The sequence below is a fragment of the Perognathus longimembris genome, chromosome 10 (genome assembly GCF_023159225.1).
Source record: "Perognathus longimembris pacificus isolate PPM17 chromosome 10, ASM2315922v1, whole genome shotgun sequence".
Lineage (NCBI taxonomy): Eukaryota > Metazoa > Chordata > Mammalia > Rodentia > Heteromyidae > Perognathus > Perognathus longimembris.
In genome coordinates, this window is record NC_063170.1 from 20,520,237 (window position 1) to 20,544,087 (window position 23,851).

Sequence of the window (23,851 nt, forward strand, 5' to 3'; positions counted from 1 at the left end):
CCTCAGTACCACATATATAGAAAAAGCCAAAAGTGGTGCTGTGGCTCAAGTGGCAGAGTGCTAGCTAGCCGTGAGCAAAAAGAAGCCAGGGACAGTGCTCTGGCCCTGAGTTCAAGCCCCAGGACTGGCAAAAAAAAAAAAAAAAAGTATAAGGCAGGCACCAGTGGCTTATAACTATAATCCTAGCTACTTAGGAGGCTGAGATCTGAGGATAGTGGTTCGAAGCTGGCCTGGGCAGGAAAGCCTGTGAGACTCTTATCTCCAAAAAACTACTCAGAAAAGGCCAGAGGTGGCTCTGTGGCTCAAGTGGTAGAGCATTAGCCTTTTATAAAAGAAGCTCAGGGACAGAGCCCAAGCTGAGAGTTCAAACCCTAGGACCAGCAAAAAAAAACCCCCAAAAACCAAAAACCAAAAAACAGAGTTAACAATTATTTATACAGCATTTTCATTTCATTAGTATTAGTAATTTGGACATAGTGTAAAGAAGAGGGGAAATGTACACAGATTATATACAAATACTGCACCATTTTACCTAAGGGATTTAAGCACTGTAGGCTGTGGTATGTGCAGCTCTGGAACCAATCCCTCTGGAATACAGTGAGGATAGAATTTCACACACACACACACACACACACACACACACACACACACACACACACACACACACACCATACACAAAAGGAAGGTAGCCATGTACCTGGTGTTCAAAATGACCTATTTGCTATAACACTGAGCCCAGGAGGTTTAAATTACATATGATACTATTATTCCCTGAATTGTAACCTTCATGAAGTTTAGGAGAAGCACAAGAGGATTCTGATACTTTTTTTACTCAATGAAGTTGGTTTAAGAAAATATACTTTTGGGAACATCAAGAAAGCAAGCATCAGCAGGCAACAGGACATAACACTAGGACAGAACCTACTCCCCTTCTAAGTCCTTGTTCTTAATTCCAGGAATAACCTTAGTGACAGCTCCCAGTGTAAAAATGGTTATGGAGTCAATATCAGACCTACTTGATAAGTATTCTGCCTTTTTCCTTAGGATTTCATGGGGCTTGGCCAGCACTTGCACTGACTCTGCATGTTTATTTTGTTCATTATGGATTCTATTGCATTCATGTTTAAAGCATTCTATGAAAAAAAAATCTACCCACAGGAAATTACCTATTTTATTAAAATTAAAAGCAACAATACAAAAAGAAAAGAAAATATACCTTTGGGGGCTGGGAATATGGCCTAGTGGTAAAGTGCTTGCCTTGCATACATGAAGCCCTGGGTTCTATTCCTTAGTACCACATATATAGAAAAGGTCAGAAGCAGTGTTGTGGCTCAAGTGGCAGAGTGCTAACCTTGAGTAAAAAGAAGCCAGGAACAGTGCTCTCAGGCCCTGAGTTCAAGCCCCAGGACTGGCCAAAAAATAAGAAAATAAACCTTTGGGACTGGAGGTACAGTCAAAGTGTAGGATGCCTACTCAACAAACACAAGGCCCTGAGGCCCTGAGTTCAAACTCCAGCACCCTACCTTCATTTTTCTAAGGGGGGAAAAAAAAAGCTTCCCTGAGAGCCTTTAAATTGTAGCCGTGGTCAAAAACAAAAGTGTGGCAGAACACGTTCTTTACCTGAAACAGTACAGAGGAGAAAGAACTTACCATTCAAAACATGTTGTGAAAAAGTAACATTTAGGGTTGGGAATTGTGCCATGGTAGTAGAGTGCTTGCCTAGCTAACACAAGACCCTGACTTGAAAATTCCAGTACTGCCAACAATTTTTTTTTTGGGGGGGGGGTTGGGGCTTGAACTCAGTGCCTGACACTGTCCCTAGCTTCTTTTTGCTCAAGGCTAGCACTCTACCACTTGAGCCACAGCACTACTTTCTGCTTTTTCTATATATGTGGTGCTGAGGAATCGAACCCAGGGCTTCATGTATTCTAGGCAAGCATTCTACCACTGGGCCATATTCCCAGCCCCTGCCAACAATTAAAAAAATAAAATGAAATAAAATTTAGGCCTGGGATAAAACAAAGAATTTCCAGAAACAAATAACAGGGGTGGGGTGTGGGGTGGGGAGAGGAGTAAATACTCCCTGGTAAAGTCTCTAGGATTAAAAAATCTGCCTTGGACCCAAAAAGGACATCCAAGGAAGAACTGAGGTAAGCGTTAATGACAGCTGCAGTCGGGAGAAAAACAAATGTAATGTTCCATGCTATTTGAGTTTTCCTCCCCCAGGAGATCAAATAACACAAAGTCATATAGTAGTGTTATACAAATTCAGGAAAACGTGAAGGAAAAAGATTTTTCTACTGACAAAGAGCAAACATGATTTGCTTTAAATGTTCTAAAAAGTCCAAGCGTATACTCTACTGAGTACCTGTTAAGACCTAAGAGTAGTCAATAAAACATTTTAAGTGAATTTACTCTAAAATCTGTAGACATAGAAAAGTGTCCCCAAAATATTTACCACTTAAAACACCTGAGATGTTACCATTTGATTAAAAAAAGATTTATATACATATAATGCTGATATAGCAGGCGCCAGGCTCTTGGCAAAGGGAGCTGGGGGTTGGGGAAGAGGGAAGCAATGGATAACACAACTCCCAAACCAAAGCCTGGAGATCAATACAAGAAGCACAGTAGGAGACCTCTAGCCCCAACCAACTTTTCAGGGATTAAAGGACTGAGTAACACTAAAGTTTCTCAGAATAAGCAAGTTTTTTTGATGACTATATACATTAGCATCAATAAAAGAGACGTAGAGGACTTCTTTTTGCATCACAACACATTCACTTCTTAATTTACAAACCATCCTGGCAAAAATATCCCCATTCACATAATGAAAGATTTGTCAAAAGCTCATAAATCAAACTGAAACAAAGCTGAAGTTAAATAGCCAAAATCTTAATAAAAACAAACAAAAACAAAATAACCAAGGACAATATGATGAATCAGAATGGAAAACCAAGATTATCTTAAAACAGTATGGATGATGGACCCTAAACTAAGCACCCATCCTTAATATTTCAGGAATTCCCATTCTGTACAACCTCGTGCCAAGTTTCCTAAAATAAGTGTTTGGGGAAAGAAAATGACTGTTCTAATCACTAGTTTGGGATAATGAACAATGTGTGTCTGTAATAATTCATATGTGCATATGAACACCTATGAAGCAATAAGCAGCTAAGAAAAAAAAGGAGCTATATTTCTCACGAGGAGGGGTGGGAGTGGAAGCCATATTTTGAGAATCACTGCATTAAGGGAACAAAGCAGATGAAACTTGATTCTTCAGGAGACAGAAGAGGCAGGAAAAAACTAACCCTGAAACTAGGGGTTAAATTATGAGGTAATAATATACTTGTTGAGTAAGGAATTCAAACTTTCTATTTGAGGTATATAGGATCCACAAAATTATTGGAAAACTGCAATTTCAAGTAGTTAAGAAAGCTACATACTGAATTCAATCCTTAACAAACTTAAAGAGGTGCATCCATTTCTTGCTATTTCCAAAATCACTTAGTTCTCCTAAAGCTTAGAAACAGGGAAAAGGGAATATTCTCTAAGAGCCTACAGTATTTACAAGGTAACTATACCTGCCTTAACCTTGTATATATCACATATTTATCTGCAGTTACCACTTTTACATATAAAACCAGCAACCATCTCACCTTTTAGGATGGATAAAGAGAGAAGAATATAACACATTTGTTGACAGGAAAACTATTTCAAGATGCCTTCCTTCTAGCTGAAAGAATAGTTAGTGTAGCTGGGTGCCAGTGGCTAATGCCTGTAATAATCCTTAGCTACTCAGGGGGCTAAGGTCTGAGGACTGTGGTTCAAAGCCAGCCCAGGCAGAAACGTCCCCATGAGACCTTTTTTTTTTTTTTTCCTGGCCAGTCCTGGGGCTTGGACTCAGGGCCTGAGCACTGTCCTTGGCTTCTTTTTGCTCAAGGATAGTACTCTGCCACTTGAGCCACAGTGCCACTTCTGGCCATTTTCTGCATATGTGGTGCCGGGGAACTGAACCCAGGGCCCACTAGGTCTTATCTCCAGCCCCACCTCATGAGACTCTTATTACCTCCAATTGACCACTCAAAAACTAGAAGTGGTGCTGTGGCTCAAGTGGTAGAGCTCGAGCCTTGAGCACAAAGAGGCTCAGGAACAGTACTCAGGCCCTGATTTCAATCCCAGCAACAAACAACAAAAAAAAGGAAAATAATAATTCTTTTGTACTTTAAAAGCTGTAGAAGTTGTAAAAGTTTTCTCCTAATGGCTATGGTCCAAGTTTTGGAATCAACTATTTCCTGACTATTCTGTTTTTCAATTTTTATAATTTAAATACTAGAATAAAACTACCAAAATTTAATGTCAAATGCCTTGAAAATGCCAAAACCTTGAAGAGAAACAAAATCCACAGCTTACTGTTCCCAAGTAACTCTTCAACTAGATCCCTGGTTCCACTGTGATTCTCACTTGTGGTGCCTATTGACTTCCACTTTTAGATTCCCTGCAAAGTTTACATTCTACTTTACAAGGATGCCACTCCAAAACACAGATGATCATCTTTGAGAATTCCTAATAATTTTTCCAAGCTATACAGATTCTACGGTGTCAGAAAGTGGTATTTTCAAAAATGCAAAGTGATTTCCCACTCCAATCCTTGATAGGCTAAATGAAGCTAAGAGTTGAAATAGATTGCTGAAAATGTACTTCAGGAATATACTACAATTTAGCTTGTTAAAACTCTTCTTAAAACACTTCAGGACTGTTGTTTTCTTCCCTATTCTCTACAGAATAAAACATTATTAGACAAAACACTTAAGTTTTTCTTTTCCCTGGAATCTTGCTAATTGAGGTTATTTTGCTGACACAGCAGAAAAAGTCGACATATTATGCTGGAAACATTTATGCTATAATCAACAGCTTAAAAGTATCATTGAGAGGCTAGGAACATGGCCTAAGTGGCAAGACTGCTTGCCTTGTATACATGAAAGCCCAGGGTTCGATTCCTCAGCGCCACATCTATATTAAAGGCCAGAGTGATACTGTGGCTAAAGTGGCAGAGTGTTAGCCTTGAGCAAAAAGAAGCCAGGGACAGTACTCAGGCCCTGAGTTTAAGCCCCAGGACTGGTCAAAAAAAAAAAAATATCATTGAGTACAGAAAAAAATGAAGGACTTGTAAAAACGCAAAAAGCAGGACACAGACATTAAGTAATAGGTCAGCATATTGTATCCTGGGAAATAAGGAAGCTGACAAAATCACCACTGTAATAAAAAAAAAAAAAGGATCCATAGACTATAAGAGTAGAAAAACAAGAAATTCAGATTAGTGTTTTTAAAAATTCACCTGAAATTTCCCAATCTTGAGAAAACCAACTCTAACAAATGTCACTAAAGAGAGTGGAATAGCAGAAATATACTTTGTAATCTGATAATAGGAGGAGTTTGCAAAGACAGATGTTCACCTCAGTAAATGCAAACTGCTATGTGAGGGGAACAATTAAGAGAACCCTTGGAGTGGAGAAATTTAAAAGCACCTATTCTAGGGCAAGAACACAAGGAATACACTCATAGAGGGAAGAAGTCCATCTCACTTACAAATCACAACCATGATATTCACTACCTGGTGATAATTCAAAAGACATGAATGGATGTATGGATGTGTGTGTGCATGCGTGTGCATGTGTGCACGCTTAGAATATTGAGATCAAATTACTTGAAGGAAAATTCAGCTGAGGAAAACTTAAGGAAAAAGATTAAAATATAGTATTTACTCCCTACCAGCATAATCACAAGTTCAAAGCAAATTAAAATGCAAGAAAAGAAAAACTGGAAATCCCTGAACCCCATGGGAGCAGGGGTTGAATCCCTGTTTAGACTGTAAAAAGACCTAACAAACTGCAAATCTTTAAATATTCAGTCCGGTATGGTTCCCAGTGTTCTACAGGTGACCAACGACTGTAGTAGTATTGCTAATCTCTTTCATCTGCATAAGGTAAGGTCAGCCCCCAGGGCTCCGTGCAGATGCCCCCCACCTAGTTAAGGCTCCACCCAGTTGCCTAGGTAACTGGCATACCTAGAGGCAGTTACCTCCCCCTTCGGTGAGGTCACCTCCGAATCTACCAGAATACATCCCCCAGCCCCTGCCCTAGATAAGGCAGGGCGGGATGGGGGTCGCCCCTTCCCTCGGGCCAGGCATCATCTCGGCAATAAACTTTTCTCTCCAGCCTGAATACCCCATGGTGTTCTCCTTTACCGGCTACCTACTTTAAAAACCTAACACATAATGCCTTAAGAGTTCAGTGCTTTCATTCCAATTCCTCAACAGCATGCCCATTTGGCAATACAATTACAACATCTTACTTTCACACCACTACAGACTGCAGTTTGTTCTTCCACGCACCACGTTAGCTATGTTATAGAAAGAAGTCAAGGGGGTTAAGAACAGCCGATGGCAGGTGAGGCGCTCGGGAAAACTGCGGGAGTAGACTCCATCAGTCATAGACAACTTCCAACCTTTAAAAGTTCAAAGTACACCACTCCAGGGGGAGCAACTGCAGACGGCTAGACCGCGCGGGAGCTCAGAGTCTCAGAGGATCAGCCCTGCCCTCTCGTTCTCTAAAAGGTGGGAAATTGAGGCAACAGGCAGGGCCAAATGTCTAGCCTCGAGGCAAGTAAGGATGTTTGTTGGTGGGATGGCCGGCCCCCGCCCCGCCCTGGCCCTAAGCCCAGAAGCAGCTGAATCCTGTGTCTGGGACACCAGGTTGGTCTCCAGAGAGAGAGGAAAGGACCTGGCCATTCTCATTTCCTTTCGCTGTCCTCCCACTCGGGCTTCCCAGTGGATGGGGCTGGCCTCTTCCCACAACCGCCCCAAATCTCCTCTCCGCAAGGCGATCCGATACAGTATTTGAGCCCCGGCCTCCGGGGCAGGAGAATCCGCTAGGTCTGGCTCCCACCCTTCTGCTCCTCTCGGGGTGACGTCTCCCGACCCTCGAGCCATTTCTACCTCTCCCGGAGGGGCAAGTCCGTCGGCCGCCCAAGCCGTCCACTCCACAAAGGGACGCCTTCCCGAAGCGTTCTCCCATCGACCCCTTCCGTCCCGGGCATCCCCAAGAAGCACCTCTCCATCAGGGGGAGCCTCCCGGAGATACCTGCCTCTCACCTGAGCCCCGTTAGCCGAAGCCGCCTCAGAAGGGTGACCCCAAGAACCTCCTCCTCCAGTCAAGATCCCCCCCAGAGTGTGGGGAACACCCTCTTCCAGGAAGCTCTTCAGACACCTTCGGCGCGGGCCGCGGGGGAGAGCCTCCCGGCGATTTCCCGGGCTCGGCCCGGCGCCGCCCGCTGCCAGGCCCCGTCCAGGAGCCCGCCAGGGGCCCAGTCCGGTCTCTCCGCCCCCGGTTCCAGCGGCTGTTCCCCTCCCGCACGGACGCCCCGAGCCCTCGGGCTTCCCCCCCTACCGCGTCTCCACAGGGCTCCCCACAGCAGCGCGGTCTGGCTGCGGCACTGACTTTCTCTAGCTCCCGGGCCCACCGGAGGGAGGGGACAGCGGCAGCAGTGCAACTCCTTTGTGACAGGTCCAAGAGAGCGGTAAAGATGGACGCGAGGCCACGGCGCTGCCATTACGCGCAGGGCCCACCCCCGCTTCGTACCGCCCCGGCCCTCCCTCAGTCCCCTAGGAAACGCCCATTCCTCTGTGGCAAGCCCTCCCTCCCTTTCCAGCCAATCATCGTGCAAGAATCGTGTCACGTGACACTGCGGACCGGCCCGCCCCCCAGGCGTGAACTGGCCAATTATCCTGGCTGAAAGGCGAATGGCCCAATCAAGTTTCTCCGGCTCGGTTTGGGGGCACCGGATTTCCATCGCGCTCTCGGAGTAGAAGCGAGCTGTGGATTGGGTTACGCCGCCGGAAGCGGGGTGGAACCTTGTTGTGGCGGTGAGGAACAGGAAGCCCTAAGGGTCAAAAGAAATACTAAAGCAAAAGCTCTCTTCTTTTCCCACCTTTCGTCTTCTCTTTTCTTTCTTTGTTTCCTTTTTTTTTTTTTTTTTTTTAAGAGTGAGTGGCTGTTCGGGGTGGGCGCCAGCAAGGTGAGGGACTCCCGCCTCCCGCGCTCTAGTAGGTGAGTGCGGCCTGGGTCCCGGACCGACGGCGAAACGTGGGCTTGTTCGCTGAGGAGATGAACTGTGGCCGGTGTTAGGGCTAGGGCCAGGCCTGTTTTCCGTCCACGCACTCCTTCGTGTCCTGAGAGTTTCTGGGACCCGGCGTGAGCGCCGCCGCCGGAGCCCGCGGGAAGGCTTCGGGTCGTGGTGGTGGGAGGTGTCCTCCTCGTTTTTCTCCACTCTTGGACTAGGCCGGGCCATCATGGCCAACTGAGGTCTAATCAAGAGAGATGGGGACGCCTGGTTGGACTTGGTTGAATCCCAGAATGTAATTGCAAAATGAGCAACACGTTTATTAGGTAGTACGTTCCAGTTGCTCTGCTTAATTACATTTTCTTTGACTAGAAAACCAAGCCAGTGTGTCCGGTTTTCGCAACACTTAGAGAACGAAGGAGTTGAGAAGATCTCGTTTGAGAATTGGTGTCCTTGGAAGACATGTTTGATTATAGCAGTAGTTCTTAAACATTACATGGAAACAAATTCTTCTATGTCCTTTAAATTTTAAATGAAGAGTCTCCTGTCCCCACCCACAGGTCAAGTGAGTGGGTCCAGAATGGAATTCTGGAAGCTAAACGCGAGCCTGCGGGTTAGAATTCCCAGTGACTTCTTGTGTAGCAGCTGTGAGATGATATGTTTATTTTTATATTGTTTGCTTTTTTATGTGTCTACAGGAAATGGTTTGGAGGGCACTGTTTCCCCAGATCTTTGAATCAGTGTGGATACTTTTCTTTGATACAGGGAATTGAGACAAAGGCAGCTTTTTTGTATTTTAAGCAGAGCCTGAAATGACATGTGAAGTTCTTGTAGAAGTCTGAATGTAGAGACTGATGCTCATTTATCTTTCCTTACTATACTCCCTTTACCCTAAAGGGAAGTTATGTGCAAACTTCTTCCTGATTATCAGTCTCTTATCTTCTAAAATTCTTAATGTTTGGTTAGAGTCAAGCTGCTGCTTCAGCAATGTAAAACCACTTACTTGGTAAAAGAAGTAATTTTAAGTGCATGGTTCAAGCCTGTAATCTAGCTACTTAGGAGGCTGAGACTTGGAGGATCATGATTTGAAGCCAGCTGGGGCAGAAAAGTGTGGGAAACTCCAATCAGCTAGCAGAATTCATAGCTGAGCTATATAGGGCAAGGCCCTGAATTCAGGCCCCAGAACCCGCACACACATACAAAGTAAATGCACAGTTCAGCAATAGGCTCAATAATAGTGTAATAAATTAAGCCTTTTTTTTTTTTTTTTTGCCAGTCCTGGGGCTTGAATCAGGGCCTGGGCACTGTCCTTGAGCTGCTTTTGCTGAAGGGTAGTGCCACTTCTGGCTTTTTCTGTTTATGTGGTACTGAGGAATAAAACACCAGGGCTTAATGCATGCTAGGCAAGCACTCTCTCACTAAGCCATATTCCTGGCCTCTTTGCTGTGCTATTAATCCCTTCTGTGTGTGCCAATCCTGAGCATGAACCCTGTTCCTGAGCTTCTTTTGCTGAAGGCTAGAGCTGTACCAATTGAGCCACAGCTCCACTTCCAGCATTTTGGTGTGTGTGTGATTAGGGATAAGAGTCTCACTGACTTTTTCTTCCCAGGCTGGCTATTAATTACCTTTTAAAAACATACTTCTTCAATGTATTTTATTTCACTCCTTAGTATACAATGCGTTTTAAAGATTGTTTTGTCTTCCTGGCTTTCACTGGGATGTTTCCAACCATGTCTGTTTGGAATTACACTTATTGGCTCTGTGTGTTAGTGGCTTTCATTAGTTGTGTAAAATTCTCAGCCACTTTATATTCCTATACTGCCTCTTCCCTGTTGTTTCTTCTTTACTGATTTAACATAGACCTTTTCATTGTAATTTCTATGCCTTGTAGTCTCTTTTGAGATAGTCTTTCTGTAACCCAGTTTAGCCTTCAGGATCTTCCTGTCTATTTTTTTTTTTATTCTTCATCTCAAGGACTAACAATACAACCATGCATGACCATCATTTCTTCATTAATCTCTCTTATTAAACTCATCCACTGACATCTTAAATTCAGCTATTTAAAATTTAATTTATCCCTCAAGTTCTGTTTAGTCTTGTCACTGTTTTATAATTTCTTATTCTTTGCTATCAATTTCAAGGTCTGGTTTTTTAAAAATGTGATAAGCATAATTATTTTATAGACCATATGTGTTAGGCAGTTTTCTTTCCTATTTTCTCTTTACCTGAGAGTGTAATTTTTTGAGGTAACAGACTGAGATGAAAGGGAGGTGGGTTAGCATACTCCACACCCAACAAAGACTCCTAGGTTTTAAATCCCTCCCCCCTTTCCTCCCCTGGGGAATCTCACCCAGAGCCTTGTTAATTAATGCTAGGCAAGTGCTCTGCCACTGCCCCTGGTCTTTAGCCCTTTAGGCTCCTGGCCTTGTTTTGTATATATAGCCTTATTATGCTCCAAAACAGTAGTTTTCAAGACAGAGAAATCCACAGGATGAAATTCACCTTGACTCTTGCAATTCGTTTTACCTTCTAGGTTTTGTACATACTCTTTTACTATCTTATTAGCTTTTCTACTCTATTATTTCTTAATTACTACGTTTTTGTTTTTTTTTAGCAGAGACGTAGAGGATTAGTTTCATTACCTAATCATTTTTTTTTCAGAAATGCAACCTCTCCCCTCCAGCCCCCTTCATTCTGATTTTGGAATGGGAAATTTGTGATTTCCAGCACTTTTTAAGTTAAAACGTCATAAAACTCCCACTGCTTTTCAATATGCATTGTCATAGTTGATATCAGCATTCAGCTTTCTTTATGGTTTGTTCTATAATCATTTTTTTTTTTTTTTTTTTGCCAGTCCTGGGCCTTGGACTCAGGGCCTGAGCACTGTCCCTGACTTCTTTTTGCTCAAGGCTAGCACTCTGCCACTTGAACCACAGCGCCACTTCTGGTCATTTTCTATATATGTGGTGCTGGGGAATCGAACCCAGGGCTTTTTGTGTACGAGGTAAGCACTCTTGCCACTAGGCCATATTCCCAGTTTGAAGTCCTTAGCTTCTACTTCTCTTGCAGCATTAACTTATTCTACTTTTCCTTCAATTACTGACATGCTATGCTAATCTTTTGTCTAACCTAATGCTAATTACTATCTTGCTAAAAAGAAAAGTTCCTCTTACTAAGAGTACTGTGCTTATTTAATACCTAGCATTGCACCTTTTAACCACTGGTTGGGGGAGAGGCTTATCAGTAGAATGCTTGCTTAAGATGCTCTGGGCCCTGGCACTGTACAAACTAAACTAAAGCAATAACTGCATTGGTTAGTCTCACTAGTGTAATACAAAGCTTTTTTTTTTTTTTTTTTTTTTGGTAAAAGATAAAGATGGTTGGTTGAGGGTGTTGGATATGAGTTGGTGTGTGGATTGGATTATAAAGGCTGCCCAGATTACAAACTAGTATAGAACCAAAGGACTTTTGAAAATCTCTTAGGGAGGTACCATGTTGGCTGTGGAAATAGCAGTGCTAAAACAGACGTGGTCTGGTTTCCCTCTTGCTTTGAGAAGAACTGCTTTTCTTTGTGTGAACCCTAGATGAAATAGTTTTGCATTTATTTTGTCACGATTTGCAAAAAATACACAACTAATATTAGAAACACTCATAGTGAGGTATTGCCTATATTCTGAAAGGTATATGTGAACTCAAGGTATAAGGAACTCAAGACCAGCTAAGTGAGCCAATATTTAAATTAGTTATCTTTGTCTTACAGTGCAAATAGATGAATTCAAATTAAATTCATATATGAAAAGATTGTTCTTTATAGTTAAGGAAAGAAAATATATGTGTATTTAAATTGTGTGATGTCTAGGATGTGCTATAAGATGCCTTTTTTTTTTTTGGTCGGTTGTGGACTTTCTTGTCTGGGCTGGCTTTGAACTGCAATCCTCAGATCTCAGGCTCCTAAGTAACTAGGATTACAGAGGTGAGCCACTGGTGCCCAGCTCAAATTGCTTTTTATGATGAACACCTTAAATATGGATGGAATTGCTTATGCTCTAGTCTTATTTTAGATTCTTTTTGTTTCTTTTGCAAGTATAGTATATTAAATAAGCTTTACTGTTAGAAGATTGGCTTTACTTTGCCTAGTACTAAATACTAAATACTCTCTGCATTTGTTTTTATTCTGAAGAAATTTTGTACTTTATTTAGAGGAAAATTCAGCCTTGTCTGAATTACTTTTTCTTGGTAGAAGTGTCTTTTGGCCCAAAAGTAGTGGGTTTTATTTTATTTATTTATTTTTTGAGAATAGTTGGGTTAGCTGGAAGGTAAATTACTCTTAGTTGTTATCTTGCATTTTGAAATCCAAGGTAACTTAACAGGGTTCCCACTTTGGAGAGCAGTAAACTACGTATTTACTGACAAAAGGAAATGGATTGTACTATTGGTTTTGCTACCCTTCATGGAGTTTTAGAACACCAGTAATCTGATTCTTGTGGTATATTTTTACATGTACAATTTCTCTAATTTTAGAATTAGAAGGGTATGGTGGCCCAAGGATGTAAACACTTAAGTTGTCTGCCATCACAAAATTCAGTTCTATAGGAAACTGGATCTCATAAGCTTGCATCATGGCACTATCCAAGTAGAATAATTTCTTGATTCATGGATAGTAATTATTTGTGGGAACAGTTTAAGTTTTGTATTTTAAAAATTGTACAGTGTGTTGTATAAGACACGGAGCCCATTTCATCCTATGAACAGAAATTAAATATAACAGTTTCCAGTTACAGTAGTGCATTGTTTGTTACTTTTTCTTGAAATACAAGAACAGAACTTTGCCCAAATATAAGAAGTTTACCCTATGCCACTGAATCATGCCTGTAATCCTAACTACTCAGGAGGCTGAGATCCAGAGAATCAAGTGAACAGAAAAGTCCAGAGACTACATCTCAAAAATAACCACAAAATGCTGGGTGAGTGGCACAAGTGGTAGAACACCAGCCCAGCATGCAAACTGAGCAAGCTTGAGGCCCTGAACTTAAAGCCTGGTACTTTGTTTTGTTAACTGTCAAACAAATTTGAAAGTGTGTGTGTGTGTGTGTGTGTGTGTGTGTTTCTGCCTTTAGAGATTTGCTAGGATTCAGATGCTAGCATCATGTTCTTTATTTTTGCCAATTTGAAACTTTTAAGTTTAGGCAAAGTGATTTTGGTATGGTTTTGGTTTTCCATGAATCCATTACTTGAAGAACTTAATTCTTTCAGAAATAATGTCGGGCTGAGTGGAGTGCTCCATGCTAGATCCTCTAGCATGCAAGAGGTTCTAGGTTTGCTCCTTAGCACTACAAAATGAAATGAAACAGTAATATTTAATTTAGTATTTAAATTTGAGTCATCGTGGGAAAAAAGCTATGTAAGGGAAAGTTGACTTTTCCTTATTTGTCCAAGTAAGGACAAAATAAGTGTTTTCCTAATGTAAATTTTCTGAAGCATTAATCCTTATAGATCTCACATTTGCTTAGCTTTTGTTTTATCATTGATTATTTTAACAAACCAAAGGGAAGAAAAGACTTGTGAACAATTTAGTTAAGCAATAGGAATTAGAAATCAATGCACTCTGACTTTCTAGTTTTTTTTCTAAAAGGGATAGGTTGTAGGAATTTGTCACATCCTTATTGCAGTTAGTGAGTTTGTACACTTTGCAAGAATTGTGTGTGTATGTGTTTGTGTGTGTGCATGCATGTGTGTGTGCTTGAACTTCACATCTTAACACTCTTTGCCTGGCTTTTTTGCTTAAGATGGGCATTTTGCCAATTGAGCGACACTTCTTTGTTTTTTGCTGGAGGTAAAAGTCATAGGCTTTTCTGCTTTGAACTGTTGTTGAACTGAGATCCTCAGCTCTCAGTCTTTCTAAGTAACTAGAATGACAGGAATGAGCCACTGGTTTCTAGTTAACCAGTATTTTTAGACAGCTAAAATTAAAGTAGTGAAAGAGAGAAAGAAGAGAGGGAGAGATGGGAGAAAAGGAGGGAGGTGAGCTAAGGGACAGTAGCAAGAGTTATGTTTGAGTGGGGTTTGAACTCAGGGCCTTGCACTTAGTGCTTTTCCAATTTATCCATACCTCTAGCTAGAAGAGTTAGGAGAGACCCAATTGTATAATAAAGTATATAATAAAGTGTAATAATTTTTTTTTTATTTCTCTGTTGATTGTGGGACTTGAACTGAGGGCCCTTGTGCTGATCCTGAGCTCTTTTGCTCAAGATTAGTGCTCTACCACTTTGAGCATAAGCACTGCTTTCAGTTTTCTGGTGGCTCATTGGAGATAAGAATCTCATGGATTTTCCTGCCTGGGCTGGCTTTTAACCAAGGTCTTCAGATCTCAGCCTCCTGTGTAGCTAGGATTACAGACATGAATCACCAGTGCCTGATGTCATTTAATTTTTAATTTGTTTATTTATTTATTTTTTTGTTTGTTGTGGGGCTCGAACTCTGGGCCTGGGCACCCCTGAGCTCTTCAGCTCAACACTAGCACTCTACCACTTGAGCCACAGCACCACTTCTGGTTTTCTGATGATTAATTGGAGATAAGAGTCTCATGGACTTTCCTGCCCGGGCTGGCTTTGAACCACAATCTTTAGATCTCAGGCTCCTGAGTAGCTAGGATTACAGGCTTTGGCCACTGGTGCCCGGCTCATTTAATTTTTGTTCCTTTGTTTCCTACTGCAGAAATTGTGTAGTATTTGGCTAGAATTACCTGTGTGATACTGAGCAAACAACCTATGTTTAATGGCTACCATTCTTAGTAACTTAGATTTTTTTAAATTTCTCTGTGAGTCCAAGCCCCAGTACTGGCCAAAAAAGTGAAAAGGCAGGGAATTCCTTTCTTTCTTTCTTTTTTTTTTGCCAGTCCTGGGCCTTGGACTCAGGGCCTGAGCACTGTCCCTGGCTTCTTTTTGCTCAAGGCTAACACTCTGCCACTTGAGCCACAGCGCCCCTTCTGGCCGTTTTCCATATATGTGGTGCTGGGGAATCGAACCGAGAGCTTCATGTGTAGGAGGCAAGCACTCTTGCCACTAGGCCATATTCCCAGCCCCCAGTGATTTTTTTTTTTTTGTCTGAGGTTAATTTTGTCTCATAATACTTTGGCCAGTGGTGTGTGTGTGTGTGTGTGGAGGCTGCATCTGGTACTTGAATTGGTACAGGAGTAACAGTATTAAGCTTGCTTTTTAGAAAGATCACGTGGCTGATACTGGAGAGAATGCATTGAAAGAAGGGTAGAAACAAGACACTCATGGAATATGATTGCAGTAGTGTATGTAGGACTGAGGCCCTGAAAAGAAAAGGATTAGAGAGGAAGGGAAGAGCTGGGCACCACTAGCTCACACTTGTAATCCTAGCTACTTGGAAGGCTGGAATCAAACTTTGAGGCTAGCATGGGCAGAAAAGTTCAGGAGAGGGGCTGGGAATATGGCCTAGTGGTAAAAATGCTCACCTCATATACATGAAGCCTTGGGTTCGATTCCTCAGCACCACATACATAGAAAAAGCCAGAAATGGCGCTGTGGCTCAAGTGGTAGAGTGCTAGCCTTGAGCAAAAAAAAGAAGCCAGGGACAGTGCTCAGGCCCTGAGTCCAAGCTCCAGGACTGGCAAACAACAACAACAACAACAAAAGAAAAGTTCAGGAGACCCTGTCCCAGTAGCTGGGTATGAGCCGGACATTCTAAACTATGTGGGAGGTTAAGATTGGTAGGAATGAGGTTCCAGGCCACCCTGAGCAGAAAAAATTGACTCTAAACAGAGTAGCTAGATGTTGTGGTACAGGCCTGTCACCCAAGCATGGCAAGAAAACATTCAATAGTAGACATATTCAGTTTCAGGTGTGGGCAAGACCATGTCTAATAAAAATGAGTGCAAAAAAGGTCCAGAGGCATGGCTCAGCATTATAGCACCTTGCCTAGCAAGAACAAGGCCCTGATGTAAACCTAAGTTTTGGCTAAGAAGAAATAATAGGGAGCCAGACATGTCTATAATGCTAGCTACTCAGGAGGCTGAGATATGAGGATCGTGTTTTGAAGCCAGCCCAGGCGTGGAAGTCTGTGAAACTATTTCCAATTGTCTACCAAAAAACAGCTGGAAGGAGAGCTTGGGTTGAATGATAAAGCATGAGCCTTGAGCAATAAAAGCTCAGGAACAGCTGGGCACTGGTGGCTAACTCCTGTAATCCTAGCTACTCAGGAGTTGAGATCTGAGGATCATGGTTTGAAGCTAGCCCAAGCAGAAAAGTCCCCTTGAGGCCCTTATCTCCAATTAACCACTCAAAAACTGGAAATGGAACTGTGGCTCCACATGAGAGAGTGCTTGCCTTGAGCAGAATTGCTCAGGGACAGCATCCAGGCCCTGAGTTCAACCTCGATGACTGACAAAATAAAAAAAGCTCAAGGACAGTACCCAGGCCCTGAGTTCAAGACCCAGGACTGTCATTTAAAAAAAAAATTAAAAAGGATTCATCCCTTAATGAAAGTAGAGACCTCTGGATTCAAAAGAGGCCATCATGAAGTAGAAAAAACAACTTGGATATAAGGAAGTGGGGGAGGTATGAGGAAGAAATGTATGCACTTCCAGGTTTTGAACCTAGGAAACTGGATCCAGTCATGTTTGTGTCCTTCAGTGCTACCTATGACTGTCCTATTCATTTTGGGGACTTGTGTACACTGCTATCTGCTGTAAGTAGTGCCTGAATACTATGTATTAAAGCTTATTTCTCTTAAATTTATATAATCCAGCACAGTGTAGTGCTGAACCAATAAAATTCAGCACAATGATGAGTTTATTTAAATTGAACTACTAATAAACCGGTAAAACAAATAACAAGGAAAGGGCAAATATTGAATTATCAAATTCTGTAGAGAGAGAATGTTTATAATTTGTTATTTTTGTTAAAGTTAAAGGTGTGTTTGTTTGCTGACTTCTCGGTTTGATGTGGTACCTTTCCCACTTCAAATGTTCTGTTTATTCATGCCACTGGTCTCTTTCTGGTTCCTTGAGTGCAGACAGCATTTCTTCCCCCGCATTGCCTGTCCAGAGCTTAGTATAGTTCTTTGTAGTAATTGGAAACCTTTCAAGTACTTAAAACTTGTGCCAAACAGTGTTAAGTGCATTGCATGAATTATGTTGCTTTCCCACACAAAAACTTTATGTTATGTAGTGCTATTTTAATTAACACTGGTACTTGCTATCTGAGGATGAGGCTTATCAGGGCTCAGAGAAGTTTAAGTGATTGGCTAGTGTCACACTGTAAGAGGCATACCTGTTTGGGTTTTGAATCCAAGTCTCTCGATTTCAGGCACAGTTTATAGTCTTTCTCATTACCAGTAGCCCTTTTCATAAGGAGACTGCAACAAAAGAAACTTGCTAAGGAGTCATTGAATTGGAATAGGTATACTGAAATGTGTCTAAAATTAAAGTTACTTACATAGCTGTTTATTGATAGGAAAGATTTGAATCCTGAATATTTCTAGAGAATATTTTTTGTGACTGTTATCCAGAATAATCAGGAGTATGGTGGGGATTTTTTTGTCTCTTTCTTGGACTTTCCCTATTTTAGAAAGATAACCAAATTCGTTAGTCAATAGAGCCACTTAGTGACTTTGGAGACAAAGAGGGAGCAACAGCAGTTGACTTTTAGGGAATAAGAACCTAAAGAAGGGAATTGGGAATGTGGCTTAGTGGTAGGGTGCTTGCCTAGCATGCATGAAGCCCTAGGTTCGATTCCTCAATGCCACATAAACAGAAAAGTGGTACTGTGGCTGAAGTGGTAGCATGCTAGCCTTAAGCAAAAAGAAGCTCAGGGATAGTGCTCAGGTTCTGAGTTTAAGACCCAGGGCTGGCAAAAACCAAACAAACAAAACCAAAAAAGAACATACAGAAGGAAATGCAGATTGAAAAGTACATAAACTGAGTGATGGGACACCTGTAATCCCACTAGATGGAGACTGAGGCAGAGAATTGTGAGTTTGAGGCCAATGTGGACTATATAACAGGACCCTGTCTCACCCCTACCTCCCCCTAAATAGAGATGGACAACCCAGTTTAAGAAAATCCCTTTTAAACTATAGAAATTCAGACCTGGGAATGTTCGCACAGGCCTATATGTAATGTCAGCACTCAGCGCTTAACAAGTGTGAGTCAGGAGAACCATGAGTTTGAACCCAGCTTGGACTATGTATTAGAGAGAGAGAGAGAGAGAGAGAGAAAAGAAAATATTCATTAGTTTTAACCTTGTAACAGGATTTTTGGGAAGTAGTTTTGGGATTTTTGAAAGCTGATGGGAAATAGTTTCTCGTTTAAATTCTAAAGCTCTTATCTTTGAATTTCTCTCTAAAATGTACTTTTACTTTTTTTTCTTATTTTCACTAAATAATTGTGATTGTTGCCCTTGTAAGTGGAAGAAGATAGTGCAGACTGTCTTCCACTCCACTTGTGTCAAAGGTGAATACTTCTTGGTTATTATTGGAGAAAGCTGATAAGATAGAGTAAGAAAGATTTCTTAGAATCCATGTTTGTCTTTTTCCAAGTGATACATAAATACTGGGAAGATTCTTACTCCTCTAGAGCTTCTATTTCAAAGCCAAAGTCCTATTCTAGATTTTCTTTTGCCCTTTTGGAAGATTTTTTTTTTTTTTACCCAGAATATGTATTACTTTCATTTTTAAAAATTCATGAGGGTGAGCCAGGCACCGGTGGCTCATGCCTCTAATCCTAGCTACTCAGGAGGCTGAGATCTGATCATGGTTGGAAGCGAGGCTAGGCAGGAAAGTCCGTGAGACTTTTTATCTCCAATAAACTTTTCAGAAAAACACTGAAGTGACACTGTGGCTCGAGTGGTGGAGCGTGGTAAAGTGCTAGCCTTGAGCACAGAAGAGGCTCAGAGACCAAGCCCAAGCCCTGAGTTCAAGCCCCAGGACTGGCAAAACAAAAACAAAAACATGAGAATGGGGAGATTTAAATCATATATACAGTCTGATGAAGTCACTGCTGTGAGACTTACTTCTCTCCATTTCTAAAAGTAAAGCTACAAGGGAAGTTTGGCTCAGAAAAGCAACCAGTTAAGAGGAATGTGGGAGTTGTCTTCAAACAACTGAAGTCTTGTCATGTTGGAAAAAATTTCACCCAATTTGTGTCACCCCGTAGATTGAATTTATGTATGGAATATGTAGGGAAACAGATCTTAGCTCAATCAAAGCAAGAACTCCTGCCTGAGAACGGAGTGTGATGGTCCATCTTGAAGTTTTAAAATATGCGTGAGATTCAGATGCCCATGGAGTGTTACTTCAGGTGGCCTGGAAGGACCTGGCATACTCTGAATTATTGACCAGGATATAGGGGTAAGGAGAGGAAATCAGATAGCTAATACAGTATAAAAAGACAGCAGACAGAATCAGAAAGAGGCAAAGTGGGCATAGTATGTGTCCTGTCTGTTAGAGCCCTGACATAGTTGACATTATCTCTGCCAGGGACATTAAATGAGAATTGTTGGTTCTTATTTCCTAAGAGATTGTTCTGCAGAATTTGAAGAATTGTTGGCTTGGACATAGAAATGGAATAATTCTGCATTTATAGTAAGTTTGGCTGGAGACATTAAGTGCTACTAAATCAGAAATGTCCACACTGGGCCTTAGAAACAATAGCTTCTGGAAGTTGATTTAGTTTTCTCTTGAGTAATTTTTACAAATTTCTCTTAGTGTTGATACAATGAACTAAAACCTTAATACTAGTAGGATTCAGGCAGAGATAATTTCTCTTGTTCTGAATGTTTGGATTTGTTGTCCCAGCTTCCACTTCTATTTTTACTGAATAAAAATATTTTGTGAGCATTCTGGGCACCGGGACCTGGTATAGGAAGAACCTACTTCCCTTTTCCGGGGAAGAGGGTGTGAAGTAGATGTACATTTATGTAGACAATGTGTCTTGGGGGCTGGGAATGTGGCCTAGTGGTAGAGTGCTTGACTAGCATACATGAAGCCCTGGGTTCGATTCCTCAGCACCACATATACAGAAAAAGTTGGAAGTGGTACTGTGGCTCAAGTGGTAGAGTGCTAGCTTTGAGCAACAAGAAGCCAAGGACAGTGCTCAGGCCCTGAGTTCAAGCCCCAGGATTGGCAGAAGAAAAAAAAAAAAACCCAGACAATGTGTCTTGGTCGCTGTCACCCTGTCAGAGAGGTTTACTATAAAAGGAGTAATACATACGCTTTGGTTTCCTTCTCCCATCTTCCCTGAAGCAAGGTTCAGGTAGATATAGAGAGAGAAGAGATTTGGGAATCTTCTGCATCAAGATAGGCATGAAGCAAATGAGATCTGGAGGATTACAGTTTGAGGCCACTCCAGGCATAATGTTAGTGAGACCTCCACCTTAACAAAAATAACTTAGGTGTGATGGAAGTACATCCAGCTACTTGGGTGTCATGGGTAGGAGGATTGTGGTCCAGACTTGGCTCCAGCAAAAATGAGACCCTAACAAAAAAATTAGTAAAAGTATAAATGGTCTACCCAGCAAGCACAAGACATGGGGTTTAAACCCCAGCTCTCTCATCTCCCCCAAAATACATGACATTGTTGAGGGAGTGAGAAAGGAGTTGAAGATAGAATATTAAGTGTCACAAACATTCATTAACAGAACAAAGGCCAGATTTAAGGAGTCAGCTTATACTAGAAGTTGGGAAATCCAGATTCTTCTAGTCTTTCTTTCTCCATTTATGGTTTGTGTACCCCTAGGCCTGTCGTTTCTTGCCCTACTGACTGAACCCCATCTCTAAGTCTTTTTGAGTATGTAAGGTTCACTGAATCTCTTTGGAAGCAAGATCAAGTAAAAATCAAGGTAGTATTATGTCTCTGAGACAGAAATTTCAGGAAGCCATATGTTACATGTAAAAGAGAACGGTGCTAGAGGCTCAGACCTATAATCCCTGCCACTTGGGATGGTGATATTGGTAGGATAATATTTCAAGGCCAACCCAGGTGAGACCTTTTCTCAACTAGTAGCTGGTGGTTCAAGCATGTTCTCCCAGCTATGTAGGAGGTTGAGATTGGGAAGACTGATGTTCAGGCCAACCCTAGGCAGAAAAGTTCATGAGGCCTCATTTCAGTGGAAGAAGCTGGGCATGGTGGGATTTGCTGAACATCCCATACATGGCAAAAAGTGTGAAGTAGTTAGAATCAATCCAGGCATAGGCCTGGGCAAAAAGAGACACCCCATCAAAAATACCATATGCAAGCCTGGAGCCTGTGGCTCACACCTGTAATCCTAGCTACTCAGGAGGCTGAGATCTTAGGATCGCAGTTCAAAGCCAGCATGGACAGGAAAATCCATAAGACTCCTATGTCCAGTTAACTGCCAGAAAAATCAGAAGTGGCACTAGTGCTAGCCTTGAGCGAAAAAACTCAGGGCTAGCCCCTAGGCCCTGAGTTCAAGCCTCACAACTGACAAAATTAAAAAAAAAAAATATATATATATATATATACATATATCTCCAATGCAGGCCAGATGCTGGTGGCTCATGTCTGTAATCCTGGTTACTAAAGGGGCTGAGATCTGGAGGACCATGGTTTGAAACCAGCCTAAGCAGGAAAGTCTATGAGACTCCATCTCCAAAATAACTAGCAGAACACTGGGCTGGAGACATGGTTCAAGTGGCATGGCTGTGCAAGCAAACCAAGTGAATGCAAAGCCCCAAGTTCTAGTTCTTGCAAAACAATATAAATAGCCAGTGCACAAAAAAAGTTATGGCCTAGTTGTAGAATGCCTGCCTAGTGAACTTGAATCCTGAGTTAAATCTCAGTATCACTGCCTCCCCCCCCCCAAATTTACAGAAATTAAAGTCAAGTAAGAACTACAGAAAAGGTGGAGTGCTCAGGAGGCCAATTTGTCTAGAATAGAGAAAACTGCAAGTGTAATGTTTACTGTGGAATTACTCTAGATCCTTGCTGACTTTGTATGTGGAACAGAGGTTCAAAAAAACTACCTGATAGCTAGGCATTGGTGGCTCCTGTCTGTAATCCTACCTACTCAGGAGGCTGAAATCCGAGGATTGTGGTTTGAAGCCAGCTTGGGCAGCAAAGTCCATGACACTCTTGTCTCCAATAGAGTGCTAGCCTTGAGTAAAAATAAGCTTGGGGACAGTGTAAAATATGTGTGGTCATCAATGACCTAGAAAAGAAATACTTAGAATTTTTTTTTTCAGTTTGAAACTGGAAGAAAAATTTAAGTATTTTTGGGTGAGTCAGCTAAATCTTGTTTTTCTTTGGAATTTTAATTATAGTCTCTCCCTCCCCTCTTCTCCTCCTTCCTCTCTCTCCTTTCTCCTCTCTCCTCTTTCTCTTTTCTCTTTCTTTCTCCTCTTTCTCTTCTCTCCCTCTCCTCTTTTCTCTCCTTCCTCTCTCTTTTCCTCTCTCCTCTTTGTATAGACTGTCCATTATGGATGGAGGAGATGATGGTAACCTTGTCATCAAAAAGAGGTTTGTGTCCGAGGCAGAACTAGATGAACGACGCAAAAAGAGGCAAGAAGAATGGGAGAAAGTTCGAAAACCTGAAGATCCAGAAGGTGTGTAAGCCTGTAGCTGGACACTCAATGTAATGATCTTAGTCCTCACAGCAACCCAGCCAATGAGGTGCTAATGGTTCTCACTTTAGAGATGAGGACCCCAGGCCCAGAGGGTGAAGCAGCCTGTGTAAGGCTTCCATGGCAGAACCAGGATGCTCTCCATCACACAGCCTCCAGGAGATTCTGCTAGTCTGTATGTTTCTTTGAAGGTAGATCCGTGGTCTGTGTGGAGGGTTCGGTCTGGCTGCACATCCATTGAGCTGTCTCAGGCTGTGGGCCCTGTTGACATTGACAAATGGCTTTGAGAGCTGCTTGCCCCTCTCAAAGGGGCAAAGGGAAGCTGTGGACTTGTGCTATTTTTTTTTTTTTTTTTTTTTGGCCAGTCCTGGGCCTTGGACTCAGGGCCTGAGCACTGTCCCTGGCTTCTTCCCGCTCAAGGCTAGCACTCTGCCACTTGAGCCACAGCGCCGCTTCTGGCCGTTTTCTGTATATGTGGTGCTGGGGAATCGAACCTAGGGCCTCGTGTATCCGAGGCAGGCACTCTTGCCACTAGGCTATATCCCCAGCCCAGCTATTTTGTTTTATTATCGCCTCAGTTATTGCTGAGACATGATGTTATCTGTACAAGTCTTTGCGATTCCAAAGTAATATGACATCATTTTTCTAAAATGTCTTGTCTTCTCCGCTTCCCCTTCCTTTCCTCGTTTTCCTTTCAGAATGTCCGGAGGAGGTGTATGACCCTCGGTCTCTATATGAACGGCTGCAGGAGCAGAAAGACAGGAAGCAGCAGGAGTATGAGGAGCAGTTCAAATTTAGTAAGCTTCAGATGCACTTTTGCCTCATGCAACACTCTTTCTAATTAGCAGTGGAATTGTCTTGATTACCTAGTCTCCAGATGCTCATTTGGTGGAAAAGAGACAGCCCTCTGCCTTCTATAGCACATCGAGCATTTTTGTTTAGAGCTCAAGATACCATTTTAGTTCTCTGCTAATATCTGTTAATATCTAGTAATGGGAGAAATGTCTTAATTTTATGCTATGCTATCTATCTCAAAGCCATGATGTTTGAAAGCTTTGTTTTCTAAACCTCTAAAGACTTGCTGTTTATTAGGAAAGAGAAAAGGGAAAGTCAGAAAAGACTGTAT

At 42.0% G+C, this 23,851-nt stretch overlaps 2 protein-coding genes across 7 annotated transcripts in view; one reads left to right on the forward strand and one right to left on the reverse strand.

Moving 5' to 3' along the window:
• Positions 1-7,662, reverse strand: part of Rspry1 (ring finger and SPRY domain containing 1) — a 45,166-nt gene extending 37,504 nt beyond the window's left edge. The window contains exon 1 of one of the 4 annotated variants that reach the window (XM_048355525.1): positions 7,500-7,662. The gene's annotated coding sequence lies outside the window, so the exon portion shown is untranslated. Of the gene's footprint in view, positions 1-7,153; positions 7,426-7,448 lie in introns of those variants that run through there. The other 3 variants (XM_048355527.1, XM_048355524.1, XM_048355526.1) reach the window with 3 other exon arrangements.
• A 197-nt stretch (positions 7,663-7,859) lies between these two features.
• The window catches only part of Psme3ip1 (proteasome activator subunit 3 interacting protein 1), a 30,031-nt gene continuing 14,039 nt past the window's right edge, over positions 7,860-23,851 (forward strand). Inside the window, exons 1-3 of one of the 3 annotated variants that reach the window (XM_048355529.1) lie at positions 7,860-7,924; positions 22,571-22,707; positions 23,424-23,522. In XM_048355529.1, the coding sequence (XP_048211486.1) occupies positions 22,581-22,707; positions 23,424-23,522 (226 nt within the window). In that variant the 5' untranslated portion in view covers positions 7,860-7,924; positions 22,571-22,580. The other 2 variants (XM_048355528.1, XM_048355530.1) reach the window with 2 other exon arrangements.